The 12234-nt window shown below is 57.8% G+C and overlaps 1 protein-coding gene across 1 annotated transcript; it reads right to left on the bottom strand.

Moving 5' to 3' along the window:
- Positions 1–2109: 2109 nt before the first annotated feature.
- On the bottom strand, positions 2110–12011 carry RUSF1 (RUS family member 1; the record flags this gene model as incomplete). The annotated part of the gene is made up of 10 exons (XM_057398238.1): positions 2110–2219; positions 3108–3269; positions 4166–4236; positions 5706–5763; positions 7475–7683; positions 9221–9291; positions 10439–10540; positions 11501–11680; positions 11749–11873; positions 11942–12011. Coding segments are annotated over 10 exons (1158 nt in total), but the record flags the coding sequence as incomplete, so codon positions are not given.
- Positions 12012–12234: the final 223 nt, after the last annotated feature.

The raw sequence follows: 12234 nt of genomic DNA, 5'->3' as shown, positions 1-12234 counted from the left end.
CCAAAATGACCCAAAATGGACCAAAATCCACCAAAATGAGCCCAAAACACCCCAAAATACCCCAAAATGACCCAAATTCCCCAAAATTGACCAAAACCCCCAAAACGAGCCCAAACCACCCCAAAATTGACCAAAATCCCCCAAAATGAGCCCAAACCACCCAAAATTGACCAAAATCCCCCAAAATGAGCCCAAACCACCCAAAATTGACCAAAATCCCCCAAAACGAGCCCAAACCACCCCAAAATTGACCAAAATCCCCCAAAATGAACCCAAATCACCCAAAATTGACCAAAATCCCCCAATTTGAGCCCAAACCACCCAAAATTGACCAAAATCCCCCAAAATGAGCCCAAACCACCCAAAATTGACCAAAATCCCCCAAAACGAGCCCAAACCACCCCAAAATTGACCAAAATCCCCCCAAATGAGCCCAAACCACCCAAAATTGACCAAAATGAACCCAAACCACCCAAAATTGACCAAAATCCCCCAAAATGAGCCCAAACCACCCAAAATTGACCAAAATCCCCCAAAATGAGCCCAAACCACCCAAAATTGACCAAAATCCCCCAAAATGAGCCCAAACCACCCAAAATTGACCAAAATCCCCCAAAACGAACCCAAACCACCCAAAATTGACCAAAATCCCCCAAAATGACCCCAAACCACCCAAAATCGACCAAAATCCCCCAAAATGAACCCAAACCACCCAAAATTGTCCAAAATCCCCCAAAATGGCTCAAAATCAGACCAAAACGACCCAAAACGACCCCAAAATTCCTCGGATTTCCTTAAAATCCCAAAACCCGATGAAATTGCCCCAAAACGCCTCCAAAGAAGTCCCCCCCCCTCCCCCCACCCCAAAACGCCTCAAATCAACCCAAAATGCCCCAAACTGCCCAGAATCGCGCTGAGGAAACTGCTCATTTTTCGCCACGACCCCAAAAATGGTGATTTTGGGGTTTTTTTGGTCCCGTCCTTGCCCAAAATCCGCGTTTTTCGCCCCAATTTGAGGCCTCTCGGGAGAGGGAAATCCGGGTCAATGGGGGCGGGGCTCCTCCTGCGAGGCCCCGCCCCCCGGCCCCCCCACTCGAGCTCCCATTGGTCGGGGGCCAGGAGGGGGCGGTCCGTCTCCCAACCGGCGGCCTCCAGACCTGGTGACGTCACAGTGAGGTCACTGGGGGGGTGGGGGGTGAGGGCATACACGCGATAGCGCGCGATAACACGCGATAACGTACGATATCACGCGATAACACGCGATATCATGTGGTAACACGCGATAACACGTGATAACATGCGATATCGCATGATAACACGCGATAACATGCGATATCACGTGATAACATGCAGTAACATGTGATGACATGCAGTATCATGTGATCACATGTGATAACATACGATATCATGCAATAACAAGGGATACCATGTGATAACACGCAATACCATGTGCTAACATGCGATAACACGTGATAACATGCAATAACACGTGAAACATGTGCTAACATTCTATAACATGCAATAACACGCTATAACGCGCTAACATGCAATAACATGCGCTAATGCAATAACATGCTCTAACACGTTCTAACACGCGATAACACGATAACACGCGATAACCCACGAAAACATCGCATGATAACACGCTCTATCACGTGATAACACGCTCTAACACGCGATAACACGCTCTATCACGCGATAACACGCTCTATCACGCGATAACACGCTATCACGCGATAACACGCGATAACACGCTCTATCATGCGATAACACACGATAACACACGATAACACGTGATAACACACGATAACACGCGATAACACACGATAACATGCAATAACACGCGATAACACACGATAACACGCTCTAACATGCAATAACACGCGATAACACGCGATAACACGCTCTAACACGCGATAACACGCGATAACACGCGATAACACACGATAACACGCTCTAACATGCTCTATCACGCGATAACACGCGATAACACACGATAACACACGATAACACACGATAACACGCTCTAACACGCGATAACACACGATAACACGCAATAACACACGATAACACGCGATAACACGCGATAACACACGATAACATGCTCTATCACGCTCTATCACGCCTGCCCCCCCCCGTACCCTGCAGGAAGCGGGGCCCAAGGCTGCCCCACAACCGGGTGCTCTCGGCCAGGACCCCCCAAGGCACCGACCCTGGGGCTGGGGGGGGGGGGGGGGGGGCACAAGGATGTGAGATGGGGATCCCCAAATGCATCCCATAATAACCCCATTGCCCCCCATAGCCACCCCATAATAACCCCAAATCCACCCCATAATAACCCCAAATCCATAACCCCCCAAAATAACCCCCCCCCCCATATCCCCCCATATCCACCCCATATCCCCCCCATATCCACCCCATATCCCCCCCATAACCCCCCCATATCCCCCCCATATCCCCCCATATCCCCCCCACATCCCCCCACATCCCCCCCATATCCCCCCCATAACCCCCCATATCCCCCCCATAACCCCCCCCATACCCCCCCATAATAACCCCATATCCCCCCATACCCCCCATATCCCCCCCATATCCCCCCCACATCCCCCATCCCCCCCATATCCCCAACCCCCATCCCCTGCATATCCCCCTCCCCCATCTCCCCCCCCATCCCCCCATATCCCCCCCATATCCCCCCATCTCCCCCCCATATCTCTCCCCCATCCCCCCCATCTCCCCCCCATATCCCCCCCCCATCTCCCCCCATTCCCCCCTATATCCCCCCATATCCCCCCATATCCCCCCACATCCCCCCACATCCCCCCCACATCCCCCCATATCCCCCCCATATCCCCCCATATCCCCCCCATATCCCCCCCCATATCCCCCCCATATCCCCCCATATCCCCCCCATATCCCCCCATATCCCCCCATATCCCCCCCATATCCCCCCATATCCCCCCATATCCCCCCCATATCCCCCCATATCCCCCCCCATCCCCCATATCCCCCCCCCCCCCCCCCCCATATCCCCCCCCCCCCCATATCCCCCCAATCCCCCCCTTATCCCCCCCATAATCCCCCCCATATCCCCCCCAATCACTCACGGCACCGCCTCAGCCTCCCCCTCAGGGTGCTCAGGGCAGCACCCATGGGTGCCCCTGGGGGGAGGGGCGCCCCCAGCAGCTCCTCCAGCAGCAGGGCTTGGGCGCAGGCCAGCACAAGGGTGCGGGGGGGGGTCCCGAGGCGCAGCCCCACCCCCACCCAACCTGTGGGGGGTGGGGGGTGTGGGTGGGGGCACCCATGGGTGACACCTGTGGGTGCTGGGGGGGCACCTATGGGTGCTGGGGGGCACCTATGGGTGTCCCTATGGGTGCTGGGGGAGCACCTATGGGTGCTGGGGGGCACCCATGGGTGCTGGGTGACACCTATGGGTGTCCCTATGGGTGCTGGGGGGGCACCTATGGGTGCTGGGGGGCACCTATGGGTGTCCCTATGGGTGCTGGGGGAGCACCTATGGGTGCTGGGGGGCACCTATGGGTGTCCCTATGGGTGCTGGGGGAGCACCTATGGGTGCTGGGGGGCACCCATGGGTGCTGGGGGGCACCTATGGGTGTCCCTATGGGTGCTGGGGGAGCACCTATGGGTGCTGGGGGGCACCTATGGGTGTCCCTATGGGTGCTGGGGGAGCACCTATGGGTGCTGGGGGGCACCCATGGGTGCTGGGTGACACCTATGGGTGTCCCTATGGGTGCTGGGTGATCCTTATGGGTGCTGGGGGGCACCTATGGGTGTCCCTATGGGTGTTGGGGGGCACCTATGGGTGCTGGGGGGGCACCTATGGGTGTCCCCATGGGTGTTGGGGGGGCACCTGTGGGTGCTGGGGGGCACCTATGGGTGTTGGGGGGCACCTATGGGTGTCTCTATGGGTGTTGGGGGGGCACCTGTGGGTGCTGGGGGGCACCTATGGGTGTTGGGGGGCACCTATGGGTGCTGGGTGCCACCTATGGGTGTCCCAATGGGTGCTGGGGGGCACCTATGGGTGCCCCTATGGGTGCTGGGTGCCACCTATGGGTGCTGGGTGCCCCTATGGATGCCCCCTATGGGTGCTGGGTCCCCCCTATGGGTGCTCCCTATGGGTGCCCCTATGGGTGCTGGCACCCACCTTCCGACGGGCGCAGCACGATGAGGTACTGCTCGGGGCTGCACTCGATGGCCTTCTGCAGCTCAGCCTCGCTATGGGGCGGGAAGGATGGGTGCTGGGCTCACCCCATACATGGGGGGCCCATTGGGTGCTGAGCACCCAACTGGGTCCCATTGGGTGCTGAGGTCCCCATTGGGTCCCATTGGGTGCTGAGCTCCCCACTGGGTCCCATTGGGTGTTGAGCTCCTCATTGGGTGCTGAGCTCCCCATAGGGTCCCATTGGGTGCTGAGCTCCCCATAGGGTCCCATTGGTTGCTGAGCTCCTCATTGGGTGCTGAGCTCCCCATTGGGTCCCATTGGGTGCTGAGCTCCCCACTGGGTGCTGAGCACCCAACTGGGTCCCATTGGGTGCTGAGCCCCCCATTGGGTGCTGAGCATCCAATTAGGTCCCCATTGGGTGCTGAGCACCCAACTAGGTCCCATTGGGTGCTGAGGTCCCCATTGGGTCCCATTGGGTGCTGAGCTCCTCATTGAGTAGTGAGCACCCAACTAGGTCCCATTGGGTGCTGAGCTCCTCATTGAGTAGTGAGCACCCAACTAGGTCCCATTGGGTGCTGAGCTCCCCACTGGGTGCTGAGCTCCCCACAGGGTCCCATTGGGTGCTGAGCCCCCCATTGGGAGCTGAGGTCCCCATTGGGTCCCATTGGGTGCTGAGCTCCTCATTGAGTAGTGAGCACCCAATTAGGTCCCATTGGGTGCTGAGCTCCTCATTGGGTGCTGAGCTCTGCATTGGGTCCTGAGCACCCCACAGGGTCCCATTATGTGCTGAGGTCCCCATTGGGCGCTGAGCTCCCTATTGGGTCCCATTGGGTGCTGAGCTCCTCATTGGGTGCTGAGCTCCTCATTGGGTGCTGAGCTCCCCACTGGGTGCTGAGCTCCCCATAGGGTCCCATTGAGTGCTGAGGTCCCCATTGGGTCCCATTGGGTGCTGAGCCTCCCATAGGGTCCTATTGGGTGCTGAGCTCCTCATTGGGTGCTGAGCACCCAATTGGGTCCTGAGCACCCCATAGGGTCACACTGGGTGCTGAGCCCCCGTTGGGTCCCATTGGGTGCTGAGCTCCCCATTGGGTGCTGAGCTCCTCATTGGGTGCTGAGCACCCAATTGGGTCCTGAGCACCCCATAGGGTCCCATTGGGTGCTGAGCCCCCATTGGGTCCCATTGGGTGCTGAGCTCCCCATTGGGTGCTGAGCTCCCCATTGGGTGCTGAGCTCCCTCTTGGGTCCCATTGGGTGCTGAGCTCCTCATTGGGTGCTGAGCTCCGCATTGGGTCCTGAGCACCCCATAGGGTCCCATTGGGTGCTGAGCTCCTCATTGGGTGCTGAGCTCCACGTTGGGTCCTGAGCACCCAATTGGGTCCCCATTGGGTGCTGTGGACCCCATTGGGTGCTGAGGTCCCCATTGGGTCCCATTGGGTGCTGAGCTCCCCCTTGGGTGCTCAGCACCCAATAGGGTCCCATAGGGCTCCCCCCCCCCCCCCCCCACCCTAGGGTGCTCTCTCACCTCTTGACCAATCGGTGCAGGGGGGCACCCAAGTGGAGGCGGAGGCGGGTGCTGAAGCCTGGGGGGGGAATGGGTGACGTCACTGTGACGTCATGGTGACGTCATGGTGACGTCATGGTGACACAGGAAAGGGATGCATAGGGTGATATGGGGATGGGATGGGTGCCATTGGGTGTCATTGGGTGCCATTGGGAGGGGTTGATGCCCCATTGGGTGCCATTGGGTGCCATTGGGGCGGGGTTAATGTCCCATTGGGTGCCATTGGGTGCCATTGGGTGCCATTGGGGGGGGGTTAATGTCCCATTGGGTGCCATTGGGTGCCATTGGGGCGGGGTTAATGTCCCATTGGGTGCCATTGGGGGGGGGGTTAATGTCCCATTGGGTGCCATTGGGTGCCATTGGGGCAGGGTTAATGTCCCATTGGGTGCCATTGGGTGCCATTGGGGGGGGGTTAATGTCCCATTGGGTGCCATTGGGTGCCACTGGGGCGGGGTTAATGTCCCATTGGGTGCCATTGGGTGCCATTGGGGGGGGTTTAATGTCCCATTGGGTGCCATTGGGTGCCATTGGGGGGGGGTTAATGTCCCATTGGGTGGCATTGGGTGCCATTGGGGCGGGGTTAATGTCCCATTGGGTGACATTGGGTGCCATTGGGGCGGGGTTAATGGCCATTGGGAGGGGTTGATGACCCATTGGGTGCCATTGGGTGCCATTGGGAGGGGTTGATGCCCCATTGGGTGCCATTGGGTGCCATTGGGGGGGGGTTAATGTCCCATTGGGTGGCATTGGGTGCCATTGGGGCGCGGTTAATGTCCCATTGGGTGACATTGGGTGCCATTGGGGCGGGGTTAATGTCCCATTGGGTGCCATTGGGTGCCATTGGGAGGGGTTGATGACCCATTGGGTGCCATTGGGTGCCATTGGGAGGGGTTGATGCCCCATTGGGTGCCATTGGGTGCCATTGGGGCGGGGTTAATGTCCCATTGGGTGCCATTGGGTGCCATTGGGTGCCATTGGGGGGGGGTTAATGACCCATTGGGTACCATTGGGTGCTATTGGGTGCCATTGGGAGGGGTTGATGACCCATTGGGTGCCATTGGGTGCCATTGGGGAGGGTTGATGCCCCATTGGGTGCCATTGGGGGGGTGGATGTCCCATTGGGTACCATTGGGTGCCATTGGGTGCCATTGGGGGGGGTTGATGACCCATTGGGTGCCATTGGGTGCCATTGGGTGCCATTGGGTGCTATTGGGTGCCATTGGGTGCAATTGGGTGCCATTGGGGGGGGGTTAATGACCCATTGGGTGCCATTGGGTGTCATTGGGTGCCATTGGGGGGGGGTTAATTGCCCATTGGGTACCATTGGGTGCCATTGGGGTGGGGCTGATGCCCCATTGGGTACCATTGGGTGCCATTGGGTGCTATTGGGTGTCATTGGGTGTCATTGGGTGCCATTGGGTGCCATTGGGAGGGGTTGATGACCCATTGGGTGCCATTGGGTGCCATTGGGGGGGTTTAATGACCCATTGGGTGCCATTGGAAGGGGTTGATGACCCATTGGGTGCCATTGGGTGCCATTGGGTGCTATTGGGTGCCATTGGGTGCAATTGGGTGCCATTGGGGGGGGGTTAATGACCCATTGGGTGCCATTGGGTGCCATTGGGTGCCATTGGGGGGGGTTAATGACCCATTGGGTACCATTGGGTGCCATTGGGTGCCATTGGGTGCCATTGGGTGCCATTGGGTGCCATTGGGTGCCATCCACTCACCGGGCAGCAGCGGCTCCCGCGGGTTCACCTCGTCGGGGGTGGGGACAGCGATGGCTCCGCCCCCTTCCTTGGCCCCGCCCCTCAAGGCCCCGCCCAGCGCCAGCCGGAGGCGGGGCCTATTGAGGCTGCGCAGGCGCAGGGACCCCACGGCACCCACGTTGGCGCCCACGTGGGTCACGAGCAGCAACGTCATCACCGCCCACGTGACCCTGGGAGAGGGGCAGCCCCATAGAGCCAATGGGGTGAGAGCACAAAACCCCATAGAGCCAATGGAGGACCCCAAAACCCCATAGAGCCAATGGGGAGAGACCCCAAAACCCCATAGAGCCAATGGGGGGAGAGCACAAAACCCCATAGAGCCAATGGGGAGAGACCCCAAAACCCCATAGAGCCAATGGGGGACCCCAAAACCCCATAGAGCCAATGGGGTGAGACCCCAAAACCCCATAGAGCCAATGGGGTGAGAGCACAAAACCCCATAGAGCCAATGGGGGGAGACCCCAAAACCCCATAGAGCCAATGGGGAGAGACCCCAAAACCCCATAGAGCCAATGGGGTGAGAGCACAAAACCCCATAGAGCCAATGGGGTGAGAGCACAAAACCCCATAGAGCCAATGGGGTGAGAGCACAAAACCCCATAGAGCCAATGGGGAAAGACCCCAAAACCCCATAGAGCCAATGGGGTGAGAGCACAAAACCCCATAGAGCCAATGGGGTGAGAGCACAAAACCCCATAGAGCCAATGGGGGGAGACCCCAAAACCCCATAGAGCCAATGGGGGGAGAGCACAAAACCCCATAGAGCCAATGGAGGACCCCAAAACCCCATAGAGCCAATGGGGAGAGACCCCAAAACCCCATAGAGCCAATGGGGTGAGAGCACAAAACCCCATAGAGCCAATGGAGGACCCCAAAACCCCATAGAGCCAATGGGGAGAGACTCCAAAACCCCAAAACCCCATAGAGCCAATGGGGAGAGACCCCAAAACCCCATAGAGCCAATGGGGGGAGAGCACAAAACCCCATAGAGCCAATGGGGTGAGAGCACAAAACCCCATAGAGCCAATGGGGTGAGAGCACAAAACCCCATAGAGCCAATGGGGAAAGACCCCAAAACCCCATAGAGCCAATGGGGTGAGAGCACAAAACCCCATAGAGCCAATGGGGGGAGACCCCAAAACCCCATAGAGCCAATGGGGGGAGAGCACAAAACCCCATAGAGCCAATGGGGTGAGAGCACAAAACCCCATAGAGCCAATGAGGGACCCCAAAACCCCATAGAGCCAATGGGGAGAGACCCCAAAACCCCATAGAACCAATGGGGTGAGAGCACAAAACCCCATAGAGCCAATGGGGGACCCCAAAACCCCATAGAGCCAATGGGGGACCCCAAAACCCCATAGAGCCAATGGGGAGAGACCCCAAAACCCCATAGAGCCAATGGGGTGAGAGCACAAAACCCCATAGAGCCAATGGGGAGAGACCCCAAAACCCCATAGAACCAATGGGGTGAGAGCACAAAACCCCATAGAGCCAATGGGGGACCCCAAAACCCCATAGAGCCAATGGGGGACCCCAAAACCCCATAGAGCCAATGGGGGGAGACCCCAAAACCCCATAGAGCCAATGGGGGGCGGAGCCTGCTCCATTCATCCCTATTGAAGCCACGCCCCCCTTTGACCCCGCCCCCTCTGGGTCCCTCCCAGCCAATCAACGCTCAGCTTCCCTTAGGCCACGCCCCCTTACCATGGCCGCCCCTCCAGCGCCGGCAGCAGCAGCAGGGCCAGCAGCAGCCCGAGCCCATTCACCAGCGTCTCCTGCCCAGTATAAACCAGTATAAACCAGTATAAACCAGTATAAACCAGTATGGACCAGTATGGACCGGTATAAACCCGTATAAACCAGTATGGACCGGTATGGACCAGTATGGACCAGTATAAGCCAGTATGGACCAGTATGGACCAGTATAAACCAGTATGGACCGGTATAAACCAGTATGGACCAGTATGGACCGGTATGGACCGGTATAAACCAGTATAAACCAGTATAAACCAGTATGGACCAGTATGGACCAGTATGGACCGGTATAAACCAGTATAAACCAGTATAAACCAGTATGGACCAGTATGGACCGGTATAAACCAGTATAAACCAGTATGGACCAGTATAAACCAGTATATACCAGTATGGACCAGTATGGACCAGTCCACCCCAGTCCATCCCAGTCCCCATTCCCATCCCAGTCCTATCCCAGTCCCTCCCATTCCCATCCCAGTCCCTCCCAGTCCATCCCAGTCCATCCCAGTCCCTCCCTTTCCCATCCCAGTCCATCCCAGTCCATCCCAGTCCCATCCCAGTCCATCCCAGTCCATCCCAGTCTCTCCCATTCCCATCCCAGTCCATCCCAGTCCATCCCAGTCCCTCCCTTTCCCATCCCAGTCCATCCCAGTCCATCCCAGTCCATCCCAGTCCATCCCAGTCCATCCCATTCCCATCCAATTCCATCCCCGTCCTTCCCAGTCCCTCCCAGTCCATCCCATTCCCATCCCAGTCCATCCCAGTTCATCCCAGTCCATCCCATTCCCATCCCAGTCCATCCCAGTCCATCCCAGTCCCTCCCAGTCCATCCCAGTCCATCCCAGTCCCTCCCTTTCCCATCCCAGTCCATCCCAGTCCATCCCAGTCCATCCCAGTCCATCCCAGTCCATCCCAGTCCCTCCCATTCCCATCCCAGTCCATCCCAGTCCCTCCCAGTCCATCCCATTCCCATCCCAGTCCATCCCAGTTCATCCCAGTCCATCCCATTCCCATCCCAGTCCATCCCAGTCCATCCCAGTCCATCCCAGTCCATCCCAGTCCCTCCCAGTCCCTCCCATTCCCAACCCAGTCCATCCCAGTCCATCCCAGTCCATCCCAGTCCATCCCAGTCCATCCCAGTCCATCCCAGTCCATCCCAGTCCCCACCTGGCTGCTGTCCTTGGCTGCCACCTCGGCCACGTTGTCCCTCCGGGCCTGGTGCACGGCCAGAGCGGCGCGGGTGGCACCACCAGCGACCCCCACCACGCACTGGGGGACCAGTATAAACCAGTATAAACCAGTATAAACCAGTATGGACCAGTATAAACCAGTATAAACCAGTATGGACCAGTATAAACCAGTATGGACCGGTATGGACCGGTATGGACCAGCACATCACTCCAATACACTCCAATACACACCAGTGCCATCCTCATCACATATTGGGTCCATACCAGTCTAAACCAGTATAAACCAGTATAAACCAGTATGGACCGGTATGGACCAATATGGACCAGCACATCACTCCAATACACTCCAATACACACCAGTGCCATCCTCATCACATATTGGGTCCATACCAGTATAAACCAGTATAAACCAGTATAAACCAGTATGGACCAGTATAAACCAGTATGGACCAGTATGGACCAGTATAAACCAGTATGGACCGGTATGGACCGGTATGGACCAGCACATCACTCCAATACACTCCAATACACACCAGTGCCATCCTCATCACATATTGGGTCCATACCAGTCTAAACCAGTATAAACCAGTATAAACCAGTATGGACCGGTATGGACCAATATGGACCAGCACATCACTCCAATACACTCCAATACACACCAGTGCCATCCTCATCACATATTGGGTCCATACCAGTATAAACCAGTATAAACCAGTATAAACCAGTATGGACCAGTATGGACCAGTATGGACCAGTATGGACCAGCACATCACTCCAATACACTCCAATAGACACCAGTGCCATCCTCATCACATATTGGGTCCATACCAGTATAAACCAGTATAAACCAGTATGGACCAGTATGGACCAGTATGGACCAGTATAAACCAGTATAGACCAGTATAGACCAGTATGGACTGGTACACATATTGCCCCCCATAGCCCCCCATAGCCCCCCATAGCCCCCCATTGCCTCCATTGCCCCCATTGCCCCCCCATTGCCCCCCCCTCAAGCCCCGCCCCCTCCCCATGACGTCACCTTTCCCGCCGCCGCCAACGTCAGGAGGGCGGGGCCAGCGCGGGGCCAACCCGGCGCGAGCAGCTCCAGCAGCAGCGCCACGTCATTGATGACGTCAGCGGCCAGCCTGCGAGGGCCAATGGGAGAGGAGGGGGGGGGGGAGGGAGAAAGGGGTGGAGCCAATGGGGGAAGGGGGCGGGGCTTTAGGGAGGAGCGGGGTTTGGGGAAGGGGGCGTGGCTTCGTGAATGGGCGGAAGGAGCCCCCCGACCCGCAGTGGGGCTGGGAGCCAGGGGTCCTGGCCCCCTTTCTCCTCCAGCAGCCGTGTCCAGGTCTGCTGGTTCTGCAGGCAGCGGGTGAGGGCGTTCTCCACCGTCACGTTGAAGTTCTGCTGGTCTGCAAGGGATGGGGTCAGGGATTAGGGGAGTCGGGGATGGAGCAGACCCCGGCTCCCCAACACCCACCTGCGTTGCTGGTCACTGACGTCGCTTGGGTGAAGTTGGGGCAGAAGACGGCGTAGTCGAAGTGGCAGGGCTGTGGGGAGACAGAGCCTGCAGGACCCACGTGTGGGACCAGGGAAGATGGGTCCAGGGAGGGGGCGATCCGAGTGCGCCCATGCACCCAGGGATGGAGGTGGGATACAACCAGGAGCACAAAGCATCAGCTCCACCTCACTGCTCCCCATGCTGACACTAAAGCAGGTCCCAGCACAGAGAGAACCCAGTGACGCCCCCCCTCTGCACCCCAAAACCTCACC

The sequence above is a fragment of the Pezoporus wallicus genome, unplaced genomic scaffold (assembly GCF_028554395.1).
Source record: "Pezoporus wallicus isolate ANWC-B61680 ecotype Strahan unplaced genomic scaffold, APGP_CSIRO_Pwel_v1 contig_14299, whole genome shotgun sequence".
Classification (NCBI taxonomy): domain Eukaryota; kingdom Metazoa; phylum Chordata; class Aves; order Psittaciformes; family Psittacidae; genus Pezoporus; species Pezoporus wallicus.
This window is presented reverse-complemented; position numbering and strand designations above follow the sequence as displayed.